The sequence below is a fragment of the Microtus pennsylvanicus genome, chromosome 5 (assembly GCF_037038515.1).
Source record: "Microtus pennsylvanicus isolate mMicPen1 chromosome 5, mMicPen1.hap1, whole genome shotgun sequence".
In the NCBI taxonomy this organism is placed as follows: Eukaryota; Metazoa; Chordata; class Mammalia; order Rodentia; family Cricetidae; genus Microtus; species Microtus pennsylvanicus.
Genome location: NC_134583.1, coordinates 59,168,923 through 59,196,567, shown reverse-complemented (window position 1 = coordinate 59,196,567; position 27,645 = coordinate 59,168,923). Strand labels below are relative to the sequence as shown.

General features: G+C 44.1%; 3 protein-coding genes across 6 annotated transcripts in view; all 3 read left to right on the top strand.

Annotated features, from left to right (window-relative positions):
- Smg1 (SMG1 nonsense mediated mRNA decay associated PI3K related kinase) overlaps positions 1–5,772 on the top strand; it is a 105,184-nt gene extending 99,412 nt beyond the window's left edge. For all 4 annotated transcript variants that reach the window (XM_075971995.1, XM_075971993.1, XM_075971994.1 and 1 more), the window contains 2 exons: positions 47–153; positions 1,406–5,772. In XM_075971995.1, the coding sequence (XP_075828110.1) occupies positions 47–153; positions 1,406–1,483 (185 nt within the window). In that variant the 3' untranslated portion in view covers positions 1,484–5,772. The remainder of the gene's footprint in view (positions 1–46; positions 154–1,405) is intronic.
- A 1,536-nt stretch (positions 5,773–7,308) lies between these two features.
- Arl6ip1 (ARL6 interacting reticulophagy regulator 1) lies at positions 7,309–18,658 on the top strand. The gene is made up of 6 exons (XM_075971998.1): positions 7,309–7,714; positions 10,140–10,273; positions 10,708–10,827; positions 15,612–15,729; positions 16,348–16,432; positions 17,154–18,658. Exons 1-6 carry the CDS (start codon positions 7,679–7,681, stop codon positions 17,270–17,272), a joined length of 612 nt encoding a protein of 203 aa, XP_075828113.1. The 5' UTR covers positions 7,309–7,678; the 3' UTR covers positions 17,273–18,658.
- A 3,068-nt stretch (positions 18,659–21,726) lies between these two features.
- Rps15a (ribosomal protein S15a) lies at positions 21,727–26,874 on the top strand. Its single transcript, XM_075971999.1, has 5 exons — positions 21,727–21,790; positions 22,648–22,785; positions 23,217–23,296; positions 26,115–26,200; positions 26,743–26,874. Exons 2-5 carry the CDS (start codon positions 22,653–22,655, stop codon positions 26,834–26,836), a joined length of 393 nt encoding a protein of 130 aa, XP_075828114.1. The 5' UTR covers positions 21,727–21,790; positions 22,648–22,652; the 3' UTR covers positions 26,837–26,874.
- The last annotated feature ends 771 nt before the right edge of the window (positions 26,875–27,645 follow it).

The following is a 27,645-nucleotide window of genomic DNA, read 5'->3' as shown; positions in this document are numbered from 1 at the left end:
TATTAAATAAAGATTGGCTTGACTAATATGTGTTTTTGCCTTATAGCTGTACAAGAGAGAAACTCCTATGCAGTGAGTGTGTGGAAGAGAGTGAAAGCCAAGCTAGAGGGTCGAGATGTTGATCCAAACAGGAGGATGTCAGTTGCTGAGCAGGTGACTATTTTTTAAGCTTAAACTGTTATAATGCTGCTGGTAGGTTCAAGGATCTCATTTACCCGTTTCCTTATTTAATCAAGAAATAAGGTCCTCGGTCTAGCAGAACGGCTCAGTGGGTAAGAGTACTTGCCACAAAAGCTTGATAACCTAACTTCAATCCTTGGTTTCACATGGTGGAATAAAGAAAGCCAATTCACTCAAGTTGTCCTCTGACCTCCTTATGTCCTCTGCTGTGCTCATGCACAGTCTCTTACTCTTTCTCTTGTTTTTCTCTCTTACTCTTTTCTCTTGTTTTTCTGTAACAAAAAGAGGAATCAGCCCCTAAACCTACATTCAGGAGTCAGAAGGTTATTAGTAACATTGTTCTCGAGTTGTCAAATGCTCATGACTTGACTCTTTACTACTTAGGACTTTCCTTTCAGGCAACGTCTTCCATAGAAATTTAAGGTGTGCCGGACAGTGGTGGTGTACACCTTTAATCTGAGCACCCCGGGAGGCAGAGGCAGGCAGATCTCTGAGGTCAAGGCCAGCCTGGTCTACAAGAACTAGATCCAGGACAGGCTCAAAACCACAGAGAACCCCCCCCCCCCAAAAAAAAAGAAAGAAAGAAATTTAAGGTATATGACTGCTCTAATCATCCACCAAACTCAAGTTAATTCTTACTTTAAAGATTCTGAAAGTTTCAGATAGAGGATGACGACAGTTTTTGGAGGTGTAGACTCTTTAATCCCACGAATATGTCACACGAATGTGTGTTCTTTTCCATATTTTTTCCCTATTATTAGTTGTGTGTGTCTGTATGGCATCCTCCCACTCCTAGATGCTGGGAATTGAACATAGATCTTTACAGGCACTAGGCAGGTACTTTACCACTGAGCTGTTCAAAGTTACAGGAAAGTGTAGCTAGTCATACTCTTACCTAGACTATTTCTTGCACTCACTTTTGTCATTGTTTTGTTCTACACATAATAACATTTCATGGTATAACCCTGAGAACAAACAATGGTGGGGAATGAGTAGGCTGCTTTTGAGAGCTATGCTTCTCTAAGGCTTCTGACTTTCCTAAGACACTCAGCCTGTGGATTTTCTGTGGTCATGGAGAACATCAGCTTTTTATCATGTTTCAGCCAAATCTTTCTTTGGGTGATTGGGTTGACTAGCGTTTACTTGGAGACAACTCACACAATTGGAATATAAACTGACCTTGCAATTCTCAGTGGTTTCACTTCTCTCCTACCTATGTTCACAGGTTGACTATGTCATTAAGGAAGCAACTAATCTAGATAACTTGGCTCAGCTGTATGAAGGTTGGACAGCCTGGGTGTGAATGGCAACACAGTAGATGAGTCTGGTTAAGCGAGGTCAGACATCCACCAGAATCAACTCAGCCTCAGGCATCCAAAGCCACATCACAGTCGGTGGTGATGCAACTGGGGGCTTACTCTGAGGAAACCTAGGAAATCTCGGTGTACTAGGAAGTGAATCCTGCAGGACAGCTGCACTCAGGGATACGCCCAACACCATGGCCAGGGTCAAAGGTGAAGAAAGCAAGCTCACTGCCTGCACACGGAGATTGTCTTTCTGCCACAGAACAGCTGCAAACGTGTCAGGAGGTTATGTGAGAAAGAAATCGGGATGCTGCGGAGCACAGAGTGACTTGGAACTCCATTCCACCTGACCCTGTGTGTACAATCCAGGAAAACAAACCCCGCTCAGAAACAAGAGAAAACGGGGAGCCGCGAAGAACTCACAGCCACGGAAGAGTTGATGCATTCAGATTCTCAAGAAACACTTGTTGCTTGGCAACAGTACTGGTTGGGTTGACCAGTAAGTACCAAAAGGCTATGCTGTTATGAATTTCAGAAATGGACTGAAAAAAAAAAAAAGGAGAGCAATGTAACAGACACTACATTGGAAGAGAACTGACTTCTGAAATGAAGGGAAAAGCACCCATGGATCCCACTCCTCCCCATCACTTTCCCTGTTCCCCAGCTCCTCATTGACCCGCTCTGGTAGATTAGCCAGCTGTCAGACTCACTTTTATTTCAATCCTTACACTTCATAAACTTTCGTTACCACATTTGGAGACTGAAACAGGAGCTTCTCCAAATCCAATGAAAACATGGGAAATTTAAGGATTGTTTAAAGGTCCGATCATCACATACAAGATGTAACTCTGGTTATTTCAGTCATATCTGTGACTCTTATCATGTACAGTTTCCAGAATTGTCACTGTGCATCCAAATGTAATGAGTCTAACAGACACTGATTTCATGTGCACTCCCCTCTGCTTACAGTGTGCATTTTTTGGAGGTCATTCAAATTTTCCCTCTTCTGTGATTGCTGTAGTTTCTTTCATAGAAAGTAGCTGATCTGATGTAATCTTTTACCTTTTAAACAACCAGGATAGAGAACCTATTGGAGTTTGCATTGTTGATGACAGGTTCACAATAAAGTGTTCTGGAGGAGGTAGAGTGAAATGTTTTTTAATTCAGTTTTCTCATTTGATACTTTTAATTTACAAAGTGTAATTTTTTTATTTTATATTTAAGATGTAAATTAAAAGTGCTTTAGTTTACCTGGCATTTGGGAGCATGAGAAGTGATGCCCACCAGTATCTTTTAGTTCAGCTGGTGGTCTGTGAGGGTTCTGTTTACTTTTCAGCATCATTTGTTTATAGCTTACTGTTGAGTAACTAGTGTAGTGAGTCATGATCAAGACATCTTTCAGTTTAGCATGTTCAGTACTCACTGCTGATCCTTGATAGAAGTTGTGACCATAATAGAGCTAAAAGTCACATATCAACACAGAACAACACACAGTATTTTGAGTCTGTTTTCCCAGCATTTTAGCAACTAGTGCAGTGGTCACTTAATTTGCCAGCCTCTGTGCACAAGCCTGAAAGGGCCTATGGAAACATTCCATGTGGCTCTGGGCTCTTCTCTGCTTGCTACGAGTTTAATCCTCACGAGATGGATGCCAGTGTCAGCACTTTCTTAATTATGAGTATTGGAAGATGCTGTTTTGAATTTCCATTTGTCCAATGACAAGGAACTTAGTACATTGCATTTGATTTTGTTGATTTTGAGCCTTATTTTCACAAAACAGCCTAGCTGGATTATTGATGCCATACTGTATTTTGCATGCTGCTTTCTTCCCTAGAGGCATTGAGAGCAACGGTACTTTAGTAACTTTTGTTCTCTCAAGACTTGTCATTTTCAGTGATGCTTCATGCCGGGAAGAGCTTTTATCATAATGATAAAACCAGTTCATACTCACATACCCTGTAGTTTGTGGTAGTGATCAGAAATGTCTTCCGCTTTGGTAGTAGGTGAATTTTATTTCTCATGATTTTGGGCATCAGAAGTATCTGGCAACTTAAACCAAGCAAAAATATGACAGCTTAAAAAAAAAAAACCAAAAAAATGTGCCTCTGATGGATTATCCAACCTATCTATTTTAAACTGATCCTGAGAGAAGAGTAGTTCTTGGTTATAGGACAGATAAGAGCAACCAAGGACTTCAAGGCTTGCTGCTCACTGTGCTCTGGACGGAACCCTCATCTGTATGGTTTGGCTTCCTGTGCAGATAGCCTTGCCAGGTTGAACTTCTGTAAGAAGTCTCAAGTGGAAAAAATAGGGCCATTGGGGGAATGTCTTAAATCATGTAGAGTGCTGTAGTTTTGAAGTCACATGTCTTTTGATGACAAAATACCTGTGGAAAACCAGGGATATTTTCTCTTTTTCCCCAACCTTTTTCTCCTTACTCCTTACCCTTCTACTCCCTATTGCCTATCTTCCTTCTCCCCATCCTTTAACATTCAGAGGGTACAGAACAACCATACAAACAACCTCTTCTAATTCAGAGTACCCTTGAAATGTATTTTGTCTTTAATTAGCTAGTCTGGTTTTAGTTGATTTCACTACCAAACTGTGGAGGCCTAAGTTAGTACTTACGAAACTGTTTCTTCCTTTACCAAAGTGTCTTTTAGTTTCTGTTTCTGGTCATGGAGCTGATCACACAGATGGCTAGATACTTTTTGACGGTGGTGGTGGTGGTGAGGGTTTTTTTTTTAATATATATAAATAGGTATGAGATTTCTGTGTGAAAGTGATAAGTCTTGATCTACTTTCTTAGATCACTGATTCAGCGTTCAAATTTCAAGTTCAGGGTGAGAGTTTGTAATACAAAGAAAAAATTCCCTTCACTTTGCCCTTAACACTTGCCTCTGTTACCTAAGCTTAGTTAATAGTTTTCTTAATATTGTTCAATGTTTGGTGTTATCTGCATTGTTTTTTGTTTAATTGTGGTTGTTCCGATGTGTGAAATTTAAGGAAAGAGCCATTTAATAAAATGCCAAGCAGGGCAATGCAAGTACAGCCAAATATTAAAGTTGATGTTCAGTCTTAGGTCCTTTTTAATCTGGGGTATTATAGGCAGTACTTTAAATCAGAGTCTTCCTGGCCTATTTCCCTCCACCTTTTTGTAGATACTCGGGGGCTTACTTGTGCAGTACTAAAATCAAAGGAGCTGGTTCTTCTTTTCTCCCAATTCTTTTCTTAGTAATGAATACACCTACAACTAGCCTGTGACTCCTATTCATACAGCAGATGTCAGTGCTGTGCTGCTGTTAGCTGGATTACCTGCAGTGCAGGGATGGAACCTTGCACAAGCTAGGCAAGCGCTCTTCCTGAGCTACATACATCCTCCCCCTTACAACTAGCATACTGAAGCATTTTTTCACGTGTTCAGATGAGTATGAAAACATTGTTTTATATCTCGTTAAATTTATAAAATGCCAGTAATTTAGAACCCTCCCCCAGAAATCAAGGAGGCAAAAAGCACTAGTCACTGAAGTCCTCATCTTCAATGAGCTGGGTAGGATAGGAAGATCTTCTAAGAGGTATTAGTGAGAATCACAGCGCTCTGCTAAGATTCAAGAGAAGGCAGTTCACTGTACTTTGCCTGCTTTTGGGCCTGGATAACATTATTATTTAAAAAGAACAGATTGTGCTTGGGTTAAAAAGGGCAACCATGTAGAGAACCCTTGAGAAATGGGAGCACTGAGAAATTTAGTGCTAATGTTAAAAGTTCAAAATCAGCTGGGTGTTTGAAGAAGGTAAAGAACTGGATGTTGTTCTGAAACAGATCCCTCCCCAAACAGGCTGATTAACAGTGGTTGTTTTCCCTTTTCCTGATGTTTGATTCAGCTCCTGTTTCAGATTACCGTGTTGCTTATTTTTCTAGTTTTACAAGTCCCTTGGTGGCAGCCACATCACATTTCATGTTTGGTTCTTTTTTGTTGTTGTTTATAAATACCCTTAGAGCAAGTTGAGTTGAGCTGAATCTTCCGTGTCCTGGTAACATTGTACAGAATGTTTTCTTTTTTCTTTTCCTTCCTCCTTTTTTTTTTTTAAGTTGTAATGCCTCCTGATGGATATAATTTCGTGCTTGTATTTAAGATTTAAAAGTTGAATAAATCACACCAGCTTCCTGAAAATGTCCATGATGCATCTTTTGGAAAATAAAAAACACATGCCTACTTTGCATTAACATGGTAAAGATTGTATGAAATACCTGTTTTTCAAAAAATAAAGGTTCAAGTCTTAAAAGATACAGTATTTAAGTTCTGAATTTATTGAAGTGGATCCCAGAAAATTTGTTTTGGTACAGAGTTTTTTTTCTGTTCCCAAAATTAAAAATGTTTAATTCTCAAATATTTTACTTGCTTTTGAACAGAGAAAATTTTATTTCATTAGTAAAGTTTTTAGATAATCCGTGCGCGCGGGGGGGGGGGGGGCATGGCTTTAATTCCAGCAATCTGGAGGCAGAGCCCGTGGATCTCTTTGAGTTCGAGGCCAGCCTGGTCTATAGAGTGAATTCCTGGACAGCTAGGGCTACGCAGAGAAGAAACCATGTCTTGGAGGGGGAAAAAAATAATGCCTTTAATCTAGGGGAGGCGAAGGTAGTGGATCCCTTGAGTTTGAGGCTAGCCCGGTCTTACAGAGCAAGTTCCAGGATAGCCGGGGATACAAAGATAAACCGTGTCTTGAAAGACAAAAGGGAATGTATGTAGCGTAATTTTGGCAACCATTATTGGGAGTGAAAGCTCTGAAGGAAGAGAGTGTGTGGCAAGTTCTCTTGTGCCAGAGTTCTGAGGAAGATTTGTGGTAAGGGCTTCATTATCTGGTACAGAAATCTCTTGTGCACAAAAGCGTAGGTGTTTTTAATCACTGGGCCGTTTGGATCAGGGCTGGGAACAGCACACAAAGCGCTCTAGAGAAACTGCTGTTGGACCAACGTTTGGAAACAACGACCAAACTCCGGAGCTTTCTGAAGCAACAGCCAAGTTCCCAGGGTAGAAATGGTGGATTCTAAAGCCCATTTGTACTCCGGCCTCTCTTATGGGCCCCTCACTGCTTAGCCTGTGGAGCAGCTGTTCGGGTCCTTTTGTTCCCAATACTGAGGTGGAGAGAATTCTCTAGGCTCCAAGTTTTCTCCAATTAAGGTTTCTGTATCGATCTAGTCATATCACCCGCCCCCTCACCCCCAATTCTTCGAAGCAGCACTTCACCCAAGCTTCTTAGCCATAACTATGTTGTGCTAGTTAGTACCTTATCCAAGTACTTTCCACAAGGTCTGTGACAAATTGTATGCCCCTTTTATAGAACCATCATGCTCCAGGTAGGGCCGGGCTTATTTCAAGTTCTTTACAAAACCTCCCAGGAACTGAAGAACCTGGTAATTAAAGAACGAAATGTTTAAAAAAAAAAATAACCTAGATGTAAAATATTTGAGGTCAGTATTTTACATAGCTTCCTCCCACACATATTAGCCCGTATCAATGTGAAGCGCTCCATCTGAATTACTCATCCACCTATACATCCCTCCATCTTATGGGCTCGCCTAGCTACCTGAAGTGCGCCACAACTATTATTTCCCCAAAAAAACTGACTGCAAAAGGTCTTTAAGAGTTTGTGCATCTTCCGTGTTCTCATAGGGCCTGCTACTGCTGGCGAGATGGCAGCAGCAGTTCTCACATGGGGGCCGCCAGCCTTCCAGTCATAAATCTTAGCAGGTGCCACAGGATCCTAAAGCGTCCTCCGCCCTTGCAGCCTCCGACGCAGGGCACGGCGCAGCCTCCACTCCCGTCAAGCAGTAGGAGCCTCAGCGGCCTTGATCTAGCAGGGCGAGCGTCCAGAGACGGCGGTTGAACCGCTTCCTTCCGTTCCGCCCCCAGCGGGCCACACCCCTGAACTCTGATTGGTCCGAGTCTTTCGGCTCCGCGCAGCTTCTCTCTCCTTTGACCTGGATTTCAAGTCATGCGCTGGCTGCCGGTTGGCCTGGCCGCCCAGTAGCCGGAGTGCCTTCTGCCCAATGAGGAGCGAGTTTCGCGAGGGCTGTCGGGGGAAAGGCAGCCGGCCTATATAAGCAGGCTGCGGGGCGTTCCCTCGCGCTTCGGTCGCCTTGCGGGAGTCGGCGCTGAGTGTCTTCTGCTCGTTGAGACCGCGCGTCCAGAACGATGGCGGAAGGGGATAACCGCAGCAGCAACATGCTGGTGAGTCGCGGTCGTTGACTTGTCCCCGGCGCTTCCGGTTAGGCCTCTTGGTCTCGGTGCCTCCAGGGAGCTGCCAGGCCTGATCCTGCGGCTCCCTGCCCATCTCTACTGTGGCGGTCTCTACTGCCGATCCCCAACGTCCTTCCTGGACCATGCACGATGAGGCAGGGACCGCAAGTGAGGAAGTGTGAGAATGGGGCCGTGGCAAGAAGGAACCTGGGTGGCAGGTTAGGGCACTCGGCCGCCAGGGGCCTTGTCTAACGCTCGGGGCTCAGGCCGGAGATCTACCTGTTCCGCCCTCTTGGGTTTTAATCTCATGTTCGGTAGATTATTTGTATGAGGGCTTCTTTTCCGCCCAAAACTTAAGCGAAGGTGGAGGGTCAAAGGGCTGCTACAGAGTTAGTTATCGCTGACACAGAATTTGTTGTAGCTCGCTGCGAGTTCACCGCAGGAAGCCGAAAGTGGGTTCAGCGGAAAGGACAGTGGGAGGTCCTGGCACTTATCTGGGAACTGGCGAGGGGGCTCACTTTAGAATGATTAGCACGGATCTGAAGGAACTGTACGAGGTGGTATAAGAGGAGGGCACATTTGCTTCGTTACAGATTTTTGGTTTTTTTTTTTTTTTTTTGAGACCAAGGTTTCATGTAGCCAAGCTGGCTCTGACCTATGTATTGAGGTTTGCCTTGCATTTGTTATTCCCGTTTCCCCTCTCAAGTGCTGGGACCACAGCTGTGCATCACCAGGTCCTGCTAGTTTTACAAATATAACTGCATCACCTAGGCAAGAATGAGAGATCCTTTTGTTTTCTCTGTTGTCATTCGCCAGGGAAAGACGGCACATATCAGAAATGAAAAGAGCAACTACCAGCTTGTAGCTTCTGCTTTTGCACGTCTAAGAGCCTAAAAGCCAGCAAGCTAAAAGTGTCTACAGGACAGTAGAGGATCGGGCGGGATTTTCACTTTGCATTGCTGTTTTAGAGACGCTTTTTCCTGTCCCCTTAAATTTCCCCTACGCACACACCCACCCTCCCACCCCACACACCAACAAACAATCCAATAGAGATGCTTGCCCTGTACTCTTAAATTCCCCCTACATAACACACACACCAGCAAACAATCCAGTAAGAGGATTTATTGATACTAAAGGAAATTACCACAGGAGAGGACCTGATTACGAACAACTGTTTCCATCAAAGCAATATCACTTTAAGGAGAGCAAGGCCATTAATCTTATATTTCCTGGATTTAGATATATTATCTTTACCTTTTTGTCTCAGTTTCCTCATCCTAAATAGAGGTTGTAAAAATATCTTTTCCAGTTTTGAGGCGCATGAATTGAAGTATAGCATGTGAAATGTTTAGAATTTCTAGTTTGGGTTGATATCAGTATTAAGCATGTAATATAGTCAGAAGTACTTATGACACAGATTTTATATTAATTAAAAGTAGTCCAAGTCCATATTGTGCTCTATCATTTTCATATTCCTTTGTGAAAAGCTTATTATATTGTCACTTGGGTTCCGTGTGTTCCTGGGGGTTGAATCCAGGGCCCTACACAGACTGAGCAACTTCTTGTTCTAATTTCCTTCCCTGAAGGGTTTAGGTCACAATAGCTCACCCTAAAGGTGTGCTTTTGACCAGCTGTCAAATATGCAGAGAAATTTGAAACCTAGCCATGATTCCACCGTCAGCAATGAGGAACCATTGTGAAGGACTTTAAGTGCCTCACATAACTGAGTGGAGGAGTTTTTTCTAATTCCACAGTGACTGCCATGCCAACATTGGAGTAATTCCAGCATACAAAGGGCTATTTTAGAAATTGTCCGGACTGACTGTTTTCTTGATGGATTTAGAAAGGCCTAAATCAATAAATGACCAATCAACAGACAGTGCCAGCCACCTGAAATGAGCGAACGATAGAGGATCCAATTTAGTAGTGTTCTGAGCACTGCCGCATGACACTGTGGGTGAATTGGGGATATTAGTTAACCATAGTAAGCTCACTTTTATTAATATTGAAATGTTTATCCCCACATTGTGAAGCCTTGGGAGTATTATGTTACTTCATGGACACAGCCCAGTGCTAAAGTGACCATTAAAGAGAGGTTGGACTTTCTCCCACCCACAGATTTTTTTTTTTCTTTTTTGGTTTTTCAAGACAGGGTTTCTCTGTGTAGTCTTGGAGCTTTCCTGGAACTTGCTCTGTAGACTAGGCTGGCCTCGAACTCACAAGAGATCTGCCTGCTGAGATTAAAGGTGTGTGCCACTGCCACCTGACGATTTTCTTGTTTGTTGCCAAAATTGCAGTTTTTCATGACTTGGCTAGTTTAAGATAGCGGGCTGATGCCTTGGAAGGCTTTTATTCTTTTAGCAACCTAAGTGTTGAGATTGGTAAAGTAACACCCTGCACTGTTGACCACATGTAGGCTGTGGAGACTGCAGGTCTGGAAGAGCAGCTGCAAGGATGGGGAGAAGTGATGCTGATGGCTGACAGAGTCCTTCGCTGGGAAAGAGCCTGGTTTCCACCTGCCATCGCGGGCGTGGTTTCCCTGCTGTTCCTGTAAGTGAGGGCTGCTATTGCTAAGTGCTCAGATGGCTCCTAGCCTATGCTTAGAGACGCTATTGTAATACATAATCCAAAAGGAATGCCTTTTTTGCAAGCAGCTTACCCAGTTTCTAGAATTTGTAGTCCTTTTGTAAAGTTGTAATCTGATACAGTTGAGCAAATCCTGCGCATTCAAACTTCTGTGTTTCAACACCCTTCCTTTGTATTCTTTCCTAATAAATATTGAGGACTCCTGAGTTTTGATTGTTGCTGGTGACATTAACTGCTATAACTGTGACAACATGCATGCCTCCTGAAATCCACTTGTGAGGGAATTAGAAAGGAAACAGCCCCGTCTTTGAGAGGCTGTGGGCTAGGGAGTAAACACCTTTGGTTAGGAACAATGACTACTGGTTTTCTAACTGGTTAATTTTCTTTGTTTTTAACAGGATTATCTATTATCTCGATCCATCTGTGCTGTCCGGTGTTTCCTGCTTTGTTATGTTTTTGTGCCTGGCTGACTACCTTGTTCCCATTCTAGCACCAAGGATTTTTGGCTCTAATAAATGGTAGGTGGCTATGTATGATTAGTGTACTGTGCTTAATGAAGACTGTTTTATAACCATCAGACACCGGCTGGGAGTTAGTCATTGCTCTTATGTGAAGAATTTCTTAGCTGAATTCAAATGAGTGAATTTTCAGTACTATTGTCCTTGTATGTCACTTTGGTCAAAAACTTGCTTTCTTTGTTATCTGTTGATGTTTATTCAATTTTACTTCTACACTTAGAGTGAGGTTTTTTGTTTTTGGTTTTTTTCTCTTTATGGTTTTTTAAGACAGGGTTTTTCTATGTAGCACTGCTGTCCTGGAACTCATTCTGTATACCAGGCTGGCCTTGAACTCAGAGATCTACCTGCTTCTGTCTCCTGAGTACTGGAATTAAAGGTGTGCACTACCACTATCCTCTTAAAGAAAGTGTGTTGTTATTTTTATTATTGTTCCTGTTAATATGTTTTTGTTTGTTTGGTTTTGGTTTTTGGAGACAGCGTTTCTTTGTGTAGCCCTGCCTGTCCTGGAACTAGTTCTGTAGACCAGACTGGTCTCAAACTCAAAGAGATCTGCTTGCCTCTGCCTCCCAAGCACTGAGATTAAGGGTGTGCGCCACCACTGTCCAGCAGGCGAGGGTATCTTTTAAAGGTGCTGTTTTAAATAAGAATTACAGAACTTTTTTTAAATTACATTTATTTGTTTATTTATTTGGGGATGGGTGCATGTGCTAACATGCATGTGTAGCTCAGAGGGCAGCTTCCCAGAGTTTGTTCTCTCCTACCGCATACGGACCTTGGGAATGGAACTCCAGTCACCAGTCTCTGCAACATGTTGCTTTGCCAGCAAAGCCAGCTCCTTCAATGGACCTTGAACTCAAGTTTGTTTAAATGTGTCTCTTTGTGTGTGTGAGTCCTCATTTGTACACAGGAGGACAACTGCTTGTCAAGGTCAGTGACTGGTTCTCTTGATACACTGTCCTCTCACAAGCTTTCCTCCAACACAGAAAAGCCTCTAATTGTTAGACATTATTGGACCTTTAAGCTGTGTGGGTTGGCGCACACCGCTAATCTCAGTACTCTGGATGACAGACATTGTGATAATGAGCCCAGAGTGGGCTATACACATAACAAGCTATGGACCTGTCTTGGCTACACCGAGAGATCCTGTCACAGCCACAACCATTGTTCCTTTACATTCCCCAAAACAAACCAAGAGGGATGTTGTGTTGAAGGCTGAGAGAGCTAGTGCATTGAGGCAGTGCAGGGGTAGTTGACCAAGTCCATTGTGAGTAGGTAAGAGGAGATTCTACTGTTGGCTACACATGAGCTGTTGATCTCATTTTTACCGTTATTTGAATGATTAACCAGGACTTCCTAAGATTATAGTTAAGTGGTTAAGGATTACAGTAACTATTTGAAATTCCAGTGGAATGTTGGATACCTCAGAGCTCAGTATTAAGAATGCTTTTTCAGAACACATGGTACCCTGAGTTCTGTTCTTTGCTAGAGGAAGGAAAAACCATACATAATGAAAAGAACCAGATTTTGGAATAGATTATTCTCTGTCAGTTGATATTTTCAATTGATTGGTATTCTGCCTGTGCCCTTAATTTTTTTTGTGTTTCCAAATGACAGCAAGTTATATAATCTGTAAAGAGGAGAGCCTTTGTTATGTACCTTCTGGATCTGTAAGAACAAGCTCATATAATTTGGGGAGCTAGCTTAAAATATGGTTTAAGTAAGCATGTTTCTTTAAAAAATAATGGGTCAGTGTTAGGATTTGTTATTCAAATTGCTTTTCCCTCACCATGAAGTATTTAATGCTGTTATGTTTGGGGAAGTTTATGGCCTTGACATTAACCCAGACAGCAGTTCACTAACTCATAATTCTGGAGGAAAGTCTTCAGAGAGATAAACAGAAGTTTGGTAGTGATAGCATCCATGGGGGCTGAAGAGATGGCTCAGTGGTTTAGAACACTTTTAGAAGATCCATGTTTGGGGCTGGAGAGATGGCTCAGTGGTTAAGAGCATTGCCTGCTCTTCCAAAGGTCCTGAGTTCAATTCCTGGCAACCACATGGTGGCTCACAACCATCTGTAAAGAGGTCTGGTGCCCTCTTCTGGCCTGCAGACATGCACACAGACAGAATATTGTATATATAATAAATAAATAAATAGAAGATCCAGGTTCGATTCCCAGCACCCAAATGGCAGCTTACAACTGTCTATAATTCCAAGATCTAACACACATAGACTCACATGTGGACAAAACACCAATGCACATAAAATAAAAATAAATCATAAAAAATAGCATTCATGTGATGAGGTTTATGTTTTGATTATGGATGATGTGGGAAAGAAGGAATGTTATAACCACAGTGTAGCCTTGACCATGAGCAGCTTGGGTATTCTGTGAAATCCTCCGACTGTTCCTGCATTTTACCGGCTAGCAGGTGAGAGGGCAGTATGGTTCTTAGCATTGATCCTTTTTAGTACTGGACCTTTTTAGTGCCACAAAAATAGCGGAGGGACAGATTAGAAATGACTTTCTTCTAGAGGCCTATCCGTTCTGTTTGGTGTTTGCATTTTCTCTCACTGGAGCTGAGTTTATAAGGAATTTGGATTGGGCTCTTTCGTTTTTGTCTCTCTCTGTGTGTGCATTCGCATGTGCTCAAGTGTGTGTGTTTGCCACCCACATGCACTTACCCATGTGCGCATGTGGAAGTCAGAGGGCAACTTTCCAGAGTTTGTGTCTCTCATTCCATGTGGGTGCTGGGGATTGAACTTGGGTCACCAGGCATGACAGTAGCATCTTTATCTTCTGAGCATCTTGCTTACCTGGTATAGAAATTATTCTACTCAGATAACTCTGATGCAGCTGCTTAGAGCACTGATGGGCACAATGCAAAATTCACTTGGAGCTAAAACATAAACTAAAGGGGGCTGAAGAGATGGCTCAGCAGTTAAGAACATTGCCTGCACTTCCAAAGGTCCTGAGTTCAATTCCCAGCAACCACTTGGTGGCTCACAACCATCTGTAAAGAGGTCTGGTGCCGGGGGCTGGAGAGATGGCTCAGCGGTTAAGAGCATTGCCTGCTCTTCCAAAGGTCCTGAGTTCAATTCCCGGCAACCACATGGTGGCTCACAACCATCTATAATGAGGTCTGGTGCCCTCTTCTGGCCTGCAGACATACACACAGACTTTGTATATTGTATACATAATAAATAAATAATTAAAAAAAAAAAAAAGAGGTCTGGTGCCCTCTTCTGGCCTGCAGGCATACATGTAGACACAATATTGTATACATAATAAATAAATATTAAAAAAAGAAAGACAAGCACATTCTTTTTAAAAAAAAAACTGAAGGGCTGGAGAGATGGCTCAGAGGTTAAGAGCACTGCCTGCTCTTCCAGAGGTCCTGAGTTCAATTCCCAGCAACCACATGGTGGCTCACAGCCATCTGTACTGAGATCTGGTGCCCTCCTCTGGCGTGCGGGCATACATCGAGGCAGAATGTTGTATACATAATAAATAAATAAATCTTAAAAAAAAAAAAACTGAAATAGAAAAACCAAATTTGTATCGTGAATACAGCTCATAAAAGTTGACTCCTGTTTCTGTAGTTAATCAAATGTGGCTTAGAACCATTAATCTGTAAGAAGTTAGTACATAAGGACTGGTGAGGTGGATCAGCTGGTAAAGGTGCCTGCCGCCAATCCTGATTACCTGAGTTTGAAACCTGGGGTCCACATGGTGGAAGGAGAGAAATGACTTCCATAGGTTGTCTTCTCACTTCTGCATGTATACCATGTTGTGCATTCATAATATGTATACATACCCAAGCGCGCACACACACACACACATATGCATGAGCACACTTTATGTAAAAGATGTTCCTTTTCTGTGAAAGGTGTCTTAAGATAGGGGCTGGAAAGGTCTCAAAGGTTAAGAACACTTGTCCCCCTTTAGAGGACCTGCGTTCGAGTCCCAGTAGCCACAACTGTGTATAACTCTAGTTCTAGGGGATCCAACACCCTCTAGATCTGGCCTCTATAGGCACCAGGCACTTTATATGTGTATAGACATGTAGTGAGGAGGTGAGCAGGCCTGCTTTCCTGCCGCTCTCGGCCATCTGGCTAGCTTATGCCCCAAAATAACAACACACAAATTGTATTCTTTTAAACACTGCTTGGCCCATTAGCTCTAGCTTCTTACTGGCTAATTCTCACATCTTGGTTAACCCATTTCTAATAATGTGTGTAGCACCACGAGGTGGTGGCTTACCGGGAAAGATTCAGCATGTCTGACCTGGCGGCTGGCTCTATGGCGGCTGCCTCACTGCCTTCTACCCAGCATTCTGTTCTCTTTACTCCGCCTACCTAATTTTCTGTCCTGTCAAAGGGCCAAGGCAGTTTATTAACCAATGAAAGTAACACATTAGACAGATGACCCTCCTTCATCATAGACAAATATGTAGGCAAAACTCTTACTCACATAAAGTAAAAGTAACATAATTTTTAAAAAGTTGCAATCAGTGGTTGACCCATTGTTTTTCCTTTCCTGAGAAGATGTGTGGAGGTCCCACCTGTGTTCTGAGCACTTAGGAGCAGAGGCAGAATGATCAGGAGTTTTAACTTTTCCAGTCATTGGCTCATATATAGCTATAATCTTAGCACCTTAAAGTGCTAAGGCAGGAGGATCGTGAGTTCAGGGGCACCCAGAGCGAGATTTCTCTCTCAGGAAAATTAATAACTAAACTGTATGATCGCCATTTACTTATAACAAAAAGAGAACTCTCTTTTCTAGGACCACCGAACAACAGCAAAGATTTCATGAAATCTGCAGTAATCTCGTAAAAACACGACGCAGAGCTGTGGGCTGGTGGAAACGCCTCTTTTCGCTGAAGGAAGAAAAGCCTAAAATGGTATTTTGTTTTTGTGGTTTTTTTTTTTTTAACTTACTAAAATGTGAACCAAAATACTGAGTTTACGGCGATTTCAGTCTAGTAACAGCCTTTTTAGGGATGAAATTCAATACCTACTATCCTTTGTTGTAATGCCTACATATATTCATGAGTGTTATATGTGGTAGACTAAACCATTGAAAGGTAACATTTATCTTTGTATATAACTTTATTATAGTAGAGAGAAGTTTTTTTCCTCATGCTGAAGTAAAAGACAATACATAAAAACATGTTCTCGTCTCTTAGCTTTAGTGTTGGTGGAAAGTTGTAAACTGAAAAGGTTTACATTTCAAAGCATTAATCTGTATAGACAGTAATGCCAAGAGGGAATGTATCTACATTCTATAAAAGAAAAGTAATAGAAATGATCTTATTTTTCCAGCCTCTAAAGGAAAGCTGTCTAAGGCCACAGTGGCTGTGTGTTTGGAGTGGAACATGGTGCTCTGGTCCTGTAGAGTGGGGAGAAAAGCCTTTATGCTTGCTCACTGTGCGCAGTGTGGAGCGATGCAGCAAACCGCAGAGTTGCCCTTGGTGATCTGCTGCTTAGAGCTGACGAGTTCTCATTCTTTTCTTTAACAGTACTTCATGACCATGATCATTTCTCTTGCTGCCGTCGCTTGGGTGGGACAGCAAGTTCACAACCTGCTTCTCACCTACCTGATTGGTAAGTCATTGAGGAAACATCACATGTGCATCTTAGCAGGGAGGTCTAACTGTAGTGTGGTCAGCAGGTAGAGAAATGGGTATTCCCGGGACCTGTGGAAGTGTAGCACAGTGACGACTGAGGACTCCAGCCATGCTGGGGACATAGCTCAGTTGGTAGTGCTTGCCCTGTGTGTGCCAAGCCCTTAGGTTTGATACCCAGTATTAGACAAAACTAATCCAACACTTAGGACCTAGATGGAGAAGGTGCAGAAGTCCAAAGTCATTCCCAGGTATGTGCTGTATGTCAAATTCAAAACCAGCCTGGGCTACATGAGATCTTTTCTCAAGAACAAAGAGATTAATCCAAGTCAGGACTTAAGATAGGGCTCCACGGTTAAAAGCACTTGTTTGGTTCAGTTTCCAGCACTCATGCTGGCGCACAATGGCCTATAACTCCAGGCTCAGAATCTCATAGTCAGCATTTAAGCAAATCACTTGTGATTACATAAGGATCTTAAAGAAGTCTGGCCCTTGTTCGGCGGGAGTTTATCAACGCCCTGTGGGAGGTGAAGAGTAGTGGGTAGGAAGCGCAGTACTGGAGCACGAATGCACAGGCCGTGGGAAGGTGTGCTGGGACGGGATCCTGTGGGCCAGTGCGTCTCCTATGACTTCTCCAGAGTGTACTTGCTTTCAACTGTGAGTTAGATTCTGTTTCCTCAACTTCATTTCTTTATTTCAAGTGACTTTTGTGCTGTTGCTTCCTGGACTAAATCAACACGGAATCATCTTGAAGTATATTGGAATGGCCAAAAGGGAGATAAACAAGCTTCTCAAGCAAAAAGAAAAGAAAAACGAATAATGTGGCTTCAGTGGAGTGCGCCCTGCCCCTGGGAACAGTTGTGCCGCGCTGTCTGGATACTAAAATGTTATAGTGGCCCATTGCTCCCCTCCCTCTGCCCTTGTTAATAGATTCACACAGGCCAGGCTTTGTGCTGTGTCTAGCCAGGTGTAGCTGGGTGCATTCTCATCAGTAGAACTCGTTTTACTGAACTTTTATTTTTTTGACAACTTCCTTTAAAATCCTAGGGTGGTGAACTTTGCTCTTTTGTCCAGTGAACTGTGATTTTGGGTAACTGTTGATGTTCGCTTTAGCTGTGTTCAAGGTAGTGGTCTGTGGCTACAGGAAGCTGGTTCTACTGTCTGCTTCCACAGTCTGCTTAACAAGCTGTCTTGTCTTTGTGAGTAAAGTGACCACTTTTGATGAAGAGACCACTTAAGATTCATTCCTGATTTTCCACAGTGGGAGAATGCCCACGGAATAGGATAAAATTGCACACCCTAGTGTATGAAATGTAGCAGATTTAGGAGGCATTGCCCCTTTGTTCAGATGAGGAATCTGCCAATTTAGACCGACCTCATTCCCTTCGTGCTGCTTCAGGTTAGTCCTTGAACAGCTTTTGAACAATAATCTTCCAGAACATTGTATTTGAAAATCTTAGCACTCTCTTTGTTTTGGATTTTCAGCTGACTTAAATAAAATGTCTGTGACTTTACTCCAAGGCTAGCTAGGGATATAAAAGTCTCTTTTGTTCTCTCAGTAAAAAACTAGACCATCCATTAATTTTTAAGATCAGATAAAAAGTCTTTAAAAATAAGTCCTGAAATCCCCTCGCCATGATGCTGGCTGTATTTCAGTGGCTCCGGGTTTACACTGGAAGCAGTGTCTACACTGGTGTTTGACTTTCCCCTTGCAGGGTTGTAGCTGAGACAGACTGCTGACATAGCTGGGTAGCGTTTGTAACTCCTTAAGCTTTGTAGGTAGACTTTTAGATAGACTTTTAGAGCAGTTGAAATCTTCAGGACTGAACCTCTGAGGGCCAAAATAGGACACATTTGGGAACAACTCTTTAACCCATGAACTAGCTGTATCATAGTTTGTGGATCCATTGCACTGATCTGTGAAGCTTAAACCTTGTGCATCTGCCTCTTGTTTTCTCACCTCCCCAGCACTGTAAACAGTGACACCTGTTGTAGCATGTGTTTGTTCGTTTATTTTTAATGTTTCATGACACCCACCTTAATTTTACATGTTTTCTTGTAAATAAGCCTGCCTTCCTACCTGGAATTTTTTGTGTGTGTGTGTGAATAATACATGTTCTACCAATTAACTACTTTGGCAGTTTTAATCATTTCTTCTACTTTGTTTTGTGTAAAAGCGGGATAATTAAAAAAAATCTGGAACCTCTTTGTCTCACTTTTGTTAACTGTTCAGGTTTATGAATCTAATTAGTAACCTCCCTGTTATAGACCTGCCCTCCAAGGTACTCTTAAAAGGAACACCCAGGCATTGTGCTAGACACTGGAGAAACACTGGAGAGGGGAGGGACCAATAGGGGGCAGAAAGAGGCTCAAAAGAATACGTACTTTTTCATCCAACACAACTGGTTGATAATTGGTAGACATCTGCTTTTTAAAATTACACCGCAAATTGGATGCTTTAACTTGGGGTCTCATCAGGAACAGGCTGGAGGTCTCAAGCCAAGGTTATCACAACTCCTGTGGTTGTCTGAGGCTTTGAAATTGCTAACTTGTAATCTCAAGAATTGGTTCAAAATCAAAAAGAAGCACTGGTCTTCAACCATGCATCTGTAACACCTGCTCAGCTATATGTGGTTTTAGTCACATATAGCTGAAACCACCTTTGCTACCTTTGGCCATAGCCTAAGTCCCCTTTGGAAGGCTGGTCTGAGTGCCCTCATGAGGTTCTGTTACTCCAAGGCCCCACGTGGAGACATTTGAAATGAGCGGGGTCAAGAAGAAAAGTATGTGGGTCCTGAAAGCTTCCTCATGCCCTGTAGGGTGCGGAAGCTTTGGTGTTTTTAAGCAGTCTCAAGCCCAGGCTGGCTTAGGCCTCCTGATCTTCCTGCCTTCACCTCTCAAGTGTTAGGATTCCAGGCTATTATATAAAAAGGGTTTTACAGTGTAGTTAAATGCCAGCCACTCATTTTTCTCCAGGTTCTATAGTTTGTCTCTAACAAATCACAGATGTGAGTCAGTTTCAACAGGATTCTTTGTTCTACTTCCCTTCTGCCCAGCATCCTGAGTTTCTTACCCATTTCTACACAGGTTCCCTCCCGTAGGAGCTCCTCATCAGTGTGGAAGCATCCAGTTGCTGTGGCTCACCAAGCCTACATAGCAGGACCCTGTGTGATCAGCTAGGAAGTCCCCATCAAAGAGTCTAGTTTCTTAGACTTTTAACTATCATCCTCCCACCCCCGCCTTGCTTTGAGTTCCTGAAGTTTTCATATCGGGTCCATTTAAGATGTTTTCTTTTTCCTTTTTTTGTTTTTTTTTTTTTTTTTTGTGTGTGTGTGTGTGTGTGTGTGTGTGTGTGTGTGTGTGTGTGTTTGTTTTTCGAGACAGGGTTTCTCTGTAGCTTTGGAGCCTGGCCTGGAACTAGCTCTTGTAGACCAGGCTGGCCTTGAACTCACAGAGATCCGCCTGCCTCTGCCTCCTGAGTGCTGGGAATAAAGGCGTGCACCACCACTGCCCAGCAAGATGACAGTTTTCTTGCCTGTGAAATGGCGACTATATCACAGATCTCAGCATTTGTTAGGAGCTAAGCTATGAAAACAGTTCCTTTAGGGGAGCTGTGGCAACTTCCCAGGTAACAGACATCCTCAGAGCACTTCACATTGCCACCCTGGCTGACTGTGGCCCTATCTTGATTAGCTGTCTGTCTTTGCCTACAACTGGAATTTCCTAAGGATTGGAGCTGCTGCTTTTGCTCCATCACTCCAAGTACCTGGTACAACAATTGAGTAAGGGAGGTGTGCAGTTTACTGAGAAGGTGTACATTCTATGTCCTGCCTGTGGAAACCCTTGTAAACAGGTGTTGGCACTGGAGAGATAGTGCAGCAGTTAACACTGGTGGTGGCACACGCCTTTAATCCCAGCACTTGGGAGGCAGAGACAGGCGGGTCTCTGTGAGTTCAAGGCTAGAGCCAGGACAGGCTCCAAAACTACAGAGAAACCCAGTCTCGAAAAACAAAAACAAAACAACACTGGCTGCTCTTCTAGAGGTCCCCAGTTCAATTCTGTGCAACCACATGGTAGCTCACAACCATCTATAATGTGATCTGATGCCCTCTTCTGGCATGCAGGTATACATGCAGATAGAGTACTCCCTACTCATAAAAATAAATCTTTGCCGGTAGTCGTGGTGGTGGTGGTGGTGGTGGTGGCGGTGGCGGGGCACACCTTTTATCCCAGATTCTGCCCAGGAAGCAGAGGTAAATCTCCATGACTTTGGAACCAGCCTGGTCTCCAGAGTGAGTTCCAAGACAATCGGGGGTGGGAGGTGGGAGTACACAGAGAAACTAGAAGAAAACAAAAAGCCCTGAAAATAAGAGATGTTCTTCTAACTCTAGCCTGCATTAAAAGAGAGCAAACTGCACATTTTTAGCAAACAGAACAAGGTAAGTGTACAAAGGAGCTAGCACATCAAGGGCATTGGGGAGAATGGTGAGTTTGAGGCCAGTCGGAGCTACATAGCTAGACCTGTGCTCAAAATCCTAATAAACTTTGGAAAAAACAAATGGTCTTTGGACGGCGTGAGTTATGCTAGGCAATGAAGATTCCCCTGAGATGAGAGAAGGGATGGCCGGGACACTGAGGCAATGCTCACTACACTGAACACCTTTGCCAGGTAGGCAGGTAATCAGTCCCAGAAGGATCACTAATCTGAGGCCAGCCCCCGCTAGCTACATAATAAAAGACTGAAGAGGAGGAGAAGAAAAAGGGGACCATGGTAGTAATCCTACTGTTAAGTTAGGATTATCATTAATCTGTGGACAGCATGGCCATTATTGATGAAATCCTATCTCCAAAAGGCAAACCCAAATCACACCAATCAAATTAATAAAAAAAAACCCAAAAACAAAAACAAAAAAAACGGTGTTGTGGTGCATGCATTTAATTCCAGCACTAGGAGGCAGAGGCTGTCAACCAGGCAGAAGTCACCCTGGTCTACACACTTCCAGCACAGCCGTAGCTACCTAGTGAGGTTCATTAACTCAAACAAAACAAAAACCCAAGAAAAGTCGACTGTGGTGTTAATGCCAGGATCCTAGAGGCTGAGGCAGGAGGCTTGCGGCGAGTTCCGGACTACCGTGAACTACAGCGCAAGACCTAAAGAGTTAAGAGTTCAGCCTTCCACTCTCAACCGCCCCGCCCTTGCATTGATCTTCCTATCAGAAATCACCCACACTTTCTTTGCTTTGGGCGTGTGACAATGAAGTCTCGCGATAGCACTTCCGCTTCCCATAACTCCGTGCGTCCGGCCCACCCACCCTCTTTCGGCCATCTTCCCGCGCCGGTGAGTGACTTTCTGGGAAGCTCCGTGCTCATCCTCCGGCATCCGCGCCATCCTTCTACCCCGGGGCCCGACTTCGGGGTCCCGCGGGCTCATCGAGCCCTTCCGTGGTCGCAGTCTCCGTCTGTGCGGGTCGGGGCCGCCATGGGCGACTCATTGCGGGAGCTGGCCCACGGCCGCAGGCTGGGCTCCGCTCGGCCCGGCGGGAACGGTGGCCGGCGTGGGCCCTGCGGCTTCTCGTGTTTGCGGGCGCTCCAGATTCCCGAGCGCCGCAAGCAGCCGTGGCCGCTGTAGTCATTGGGGTCTCCGCCCAACCTCTCCCAGCTAAGTTAGGGAAAAGCAAGTCGGGGTTTGCCCTTTGCACGTGAAATGCGCCTTGGCTGCGTCCCCACGCCTTGTTCGAGCCGTGTAAGAAGCCGCGGGGGCCCCGTCACCCAATGCCTTTGCTCTTGGGAGGCTTGTTGTCACCGAAAGTGAGTTACCCTAAGTCGCGCTAACCGCCGACACTGCTGACTTGGAGAATCTTGGCAGATGTTTGCCAGAACTTTCAAACTTGGGCTGTATTGACAGCCTCTCCGTACCTTCCGTTCGGCCAGCCGATAAGTCCCGCCGTTTCTAAGGTTATCTTCTCCGTAATGAGTCTGGGCTTGGGTCACTTTTCTCTGGCTATTTGCCGGGTGGCATGAGCGCGAATGTCTTGAGCGAATACCGAGTGCAGGAGAACAGGGCAGTTGTCGGGAACTTTGCCGATTGTTGGCAATGTTGCTGTAGACCTATGGTGGGAGTAGGAAGACGAGTTTCACAGGCCTGGTGCATGGTTGGATGTTGATGCATGCATATCCCGTGTTTCCATTCCCTAGCCACCATGGTGCGCATGAACGTCTTGGCCGATGCTCTCAAGAGCATCAACAATGCAGAGAAGAGAGGCAAACGCCAGGTCCTCATCAGGCCCTGCTCCAAAGTCATCGTTCGGTTCCTAACCGTGATGATGAAGCATGGTGAGTGTTGACGGACTAAGGAGATAGTCCTAAAGGAAGGCAAGGCAGAGCGGTTATACCTGGGAGCTGAGACAGGGCAACGGCGGGTCAGTGGGGGAGGGAGGAGTGCAAATGGAACGCTGACTTGGGAGAAGCAAGCTTGTGTCTGGGCTTAAATGACCCAGGTCACTGCAAGCCAGGGTTCCTGAGCCTCCAAGACTGAGTTGTGAGGAAAGGTTCCCGGCCTTGGGAGTGTATACTGTGAATACGGGGTGTGGGAGTGATCGTGCTGAAATGTTTTTGGGTGTTAAATCTTAATGTGATGCTGAGTTTTAAGAATTCTGATAGAATCAGACACGGGGGAGAAAATGGGTAAAAAGCAGTGCTGGGGGCATAAAGGTTTAGGTCTCGGACTGGTGTCCTTGGTTTGATACTAGTCACTTGGTTTACAGGTTACATTGGTGAATTTGAAATCATTGACGACCACAGAGCTGGGAAGATCGTCGTGAACCTCACCGGCAGGTTGAACAAGGTAAGACCCTTCATTCTCATTTTGTATTTGCCTGCAAGTTATGCCCACTGCTGTCAGCCTTGCTCCACTTCCCTGATTTAAGGAATTGGCTAAGGCGACGCTTTTTAAACTACATGTCAGTTGTTACCTTTGGTTGCTTGTTCAAGTTTTTGGTCAGTTTGTGTGAGACAGAGCTAGGCCTTGGTAACCCGGTTGACTTAGCGATTTCAGAAGCTTCAGGTGATGACTTAGGATATAAACAATTCAATTTTTTAGTACTAGTGGAGTGCTGGGTTCGTTTTGTTTTCAAGTTGGGGTCTCTGTAGACAGACAGGTTGTCTTATAAGTCAGATCTTTGTCTCCAGTGCATTGCTGGATTAAAGGAATGTGTTGCACATGTCCTGCAGTGTGCTGGATTTTAATGGAATCATCTTGAGTAAATGGTCAAGCGCCAGGGTTGATGGCCACTCTTGAGTTTGTCAGTGTAGGTCATTGTAGTGTCTGAGGTCTAGACTGCCTGTCAGTTTTAACCGTCATCAGCATAACCAAATTTGATTTGGTTCCTGTCTTTGACTAAATGGTTTAATAGATAGCTGATGTTTGGGGCAGTGACAGTAAGCCACTGATGTGTGGCCCTGGTCCATAGGTTTCTGATGTGCAAGGAGTTTGAGAACCTCTAGTACAGCGGTTCTCGGCCTGGGTCTCAACCCCTTTGGGGATTGACTCTTGCAGTTTTCATTGGAAAACTGATTCTTTTGCGGAGGGGTGGGGGAAGGTTTGAGATGGTTTCTCTATAACAGCTCTGGCTGTCCTGGAACTCTGTGTTGTAGACCAGGCTAGGCTTGAACTCAGAGATGCCTGCCTCTCCCTCCCCAGTGCTGGGATTAAAGGTGTGTGTCACCACGCCCAGTTGGTGAATGTATTTACAGCAAAATTACAGTTATGAAGTAGAACAAAAATGATTTGATGGTTGTGGTCACTACAAATGGGGAACTGTATTAAGCGATCACAGCATTAGGAAGGTCTAGTCCCATAGCCAGTGGCAGTTGAGTTGAAGTTCTTTTCTGTGAAGGTTTTTGTTTTACAAAGTTGGTTCTCAATATTCAGACCTTAGCACTACTGCTTACAAGGTCTTCGAAAGATGGTGAAGAGTTGGCAATGCTAGTTTTGAGTCATTGTTTGTTGCAGTGCAGACCCATCCTACATGTGCTTTTTTGTTGTTTTTTGAGGAGATTTCTCTGTAGCTTTGGAGCCTGTCCGTCCTGGAACTCTTAACTCTGTAGACCAGGCTGACCTTGAACTCAAAGAGATCCACCTGCCACTGCCTCCCGAGTGTTGGGATTAAGTAGCCCTAGCTGTCCTGGAACTCACTCTGAGCCAGGCTGGTCACCATGTCCTTTTTGAAGCGGGAGAATATCTGTCCTGTTTTGTTTGCCCTGATTTTAGGTAACTTGAGTCGTGCTCATGTCTCTGGTCAGTTAACCTGGTGCAGGTAGAACAGCACGTGGTGCAGTGCTAATGGCTATTGTGTAGGTCATCTTCCCTATGAGAGAATGCCCGTTGCCCTCAAGAAAGAGGTTGGGGCTGGAGACATGGCTCAATGATTAAAGCACTGACTGCTCTTCCAGAGGACTCGGGTTCAATTCCCAGCATCCACATGGCAGCTCACAACTGTCTGAAGATGGCAGTTGCAGGGGATCTGACACTTACACACCAATGCACATAAAATAATATTTTTTAAAAAAAGAAAAGAGGTTTACCCTTACTATGAGTTATGTGTTAGCGATTGTAAGATGTTAGAGTCTGGCCTTCATCTCATCCCTGCTTGTGCTTGGTTAAGAGAGGGCTGTTTTGTCTGTTACTTCTGAGGAGCTTTTCCATAGCTGGAATAAAGATCTAGGGTCCATGACAGCCAGCAGACAGTCAGAATGGCAGTCTTTGGGGGTGGGGGGAATACAATCTGAAGCTTTTGGATGGCCTTTGCCAAGTTCCATCTTTCATAGTTACTTTGGTGTGTGACCTCAATTCTTACATGGTTGTCCTGGGTGGGCATTCTGGGTTCTTAGAGGAAGGGGTAATCTGAACTGCACAAGGATGTTGAGTTCAGTGGGGGCCTTTCTTTCTGCAGCTGTACTACTCAGTCCTGCTTGAGGATTTGCAGTCAGTGATGAAGGTGAAGCTCTTTTTTTCTGGGGGAGTAGCAGAGATGATGGCCTAGAATTAGTTGTGAGAACACTGTTGCCTGCCTGCTACCACCCTCCCTCGGGGTGGCATTGTGGAGAGGCAGGCCAGGCTGGGCGTGTTTCTCAGATGTTCTGTATTGCAGCTTTTAGTTAATAGGTTTATTGTGGGCAGCCCTACTAAAAGATGGCTTTTGTTTGCTTAGCTAGCTACTAGTAAGCTTGCAACCCTCTTGAACTGTAAAAATGAAATTTCGATTGCAATTTTACTTGGTCTCAGTTCTGTATAATGAGATGTTCTGGGGGAAGTTCTCCGTGTACTACCATTTGACCCAAAGTCATTTGACCTTACTTGACATGGCTTTTTCCTGTAGGCAGGGGTGTACAGTCTTGTTTGGGTATAGATGTACATGCATGTGTGGATGATGATTCCGGGGAAGGATCAGCCCTGGCTATCCTAGAACTCAGTCTTTCAGTCTAAACCTCTTGAGTCCCCTCCTCAGTGTTTGAATGGAGTTTATAGAAAAAGGTATGCACAGGGTAGGTGCCTGTAATGTGGGTATTGGTTTTTGAACCATTGACACTCAAGCAGGTATGAAAGCCATCTTGTTTTAGATTTTTGGTAAGGTTTAAAGAATTTATTTTGTTTTCTTTCACAGTGTGGAGTGATAAGCCCTAGATTTGATGTGCAACTCAAAGACCTAGAAAAATGGCAGAACAATCTGCTCCCATCCCGTCAGTTTGGGTGAGTTGACTTTCTACAATTAAAAATTAATAGTGATAAAGAGTAATGCTTTGAAATGATGGGATATGGCTGGGCTTGAGCTGAGGTTTGTTAATATAACAGTGACTGTCTTTCTAACTAGCTAGTTGACTTTAGTTTAAGTTCTCTAACATGTGGGTCCAGGGACGACCTCAGATTAACAGGCATGACACTTCTGTCACCTTTGCCCTCCAAGTCATTTCCCTGGTCCAGTGCCTTCTATTTAGGGTCTCATTGATCTAGAACTCAGATTGCCTGTTTCTTCCTCCAAAGTGTTGGGATTTAAGGGTCTGTGCAACCATGCCCAGGTTCGTCTTTGTTTTCTGTCAGGCCAGAGTGTAGTTGGGGTCTCTAGATTTCCTCCTTTGTTCTAGGATTCATTCCTATGCACTGCCCCCTGGTCGGGCACCAGCTTTCCTAAGCAGCATCAATCTCTGTCTCCTCCCAGGAAGGCAGGCTTGAGGAGAGGGAGGGAGGCATGGTTGGAATGTTTACACTTAAGTTGCTATTTCTTTCCTCCATAGCTTCATTGTACTGACCACCTCAGCTGGCATCATGGACCATGAAGAGGCAAGACGAAAGCACACAGGAGGGAAAATCCTGGGATTCTTTTTCTAGAGATGTAAAACATAAATAAAGAGCCTTTATGGACTGTGCTCAGGGTCAGTCCTTCTGAACCTTTCCAGCAGAATAGCAAATGGCCAGCTGTGCTGGCTGGTGACACTTCTTTCGAGGCTACTAAGTAAGTCCTGTGATCATGCCCTTACTTGAGTCCCAGTTGGTGTTCCAGCCACTTTGGTTGCAGTCCAGTGGTGTTTCAGCTGTGAGACTTGACATAAATAATGAAAGCATGACCATTGTCTTCTGTGTCTTAAGGAGGTCCCTTTTGCACCACTCCTACAGCAAACTACGAGTTTGTGTGACAGTAACATCTGCATAAAATGGTAAATGACAATGTGGTGCTTTGAGAGTCCAGGGTGGGTCCTGTCTGGTTTCTTTTCCTACATCCCCCTTTTATCACCCAGATTTGGCAGCACTATCTGTTATCTCTCTTAGAGTTGAGCCCTTAAAAATGTCTTTTGATACTAAGACTCCTTGGTGGCACAGACCCTTAGTCCCAGCAGAGACATGCAGATCTCTGAGTTTGAGCCCAGCCTGGTCTACAGAGTGAGTTTCATTCAGGACAGGCTCCAAAGCTACACAGAAACCCTGTCTTTAAAAAAACAAGTCGAAAAAAGACTCAGTTTGAAAGATATATATAAGTCAATTGAAGGTGTTGCTCACTCACATTGCATACCTTGGGTTGTCGAGTGCCATCATGCCCTGCCAGAGTGATTTGTTAGGGCAGTTGCTACGGAAAATATGAACGGTTAGCTTGGCTCCTGTTTTCACCTGGACCATGGTTTGTGTCTGGTGGGTGGATGGAC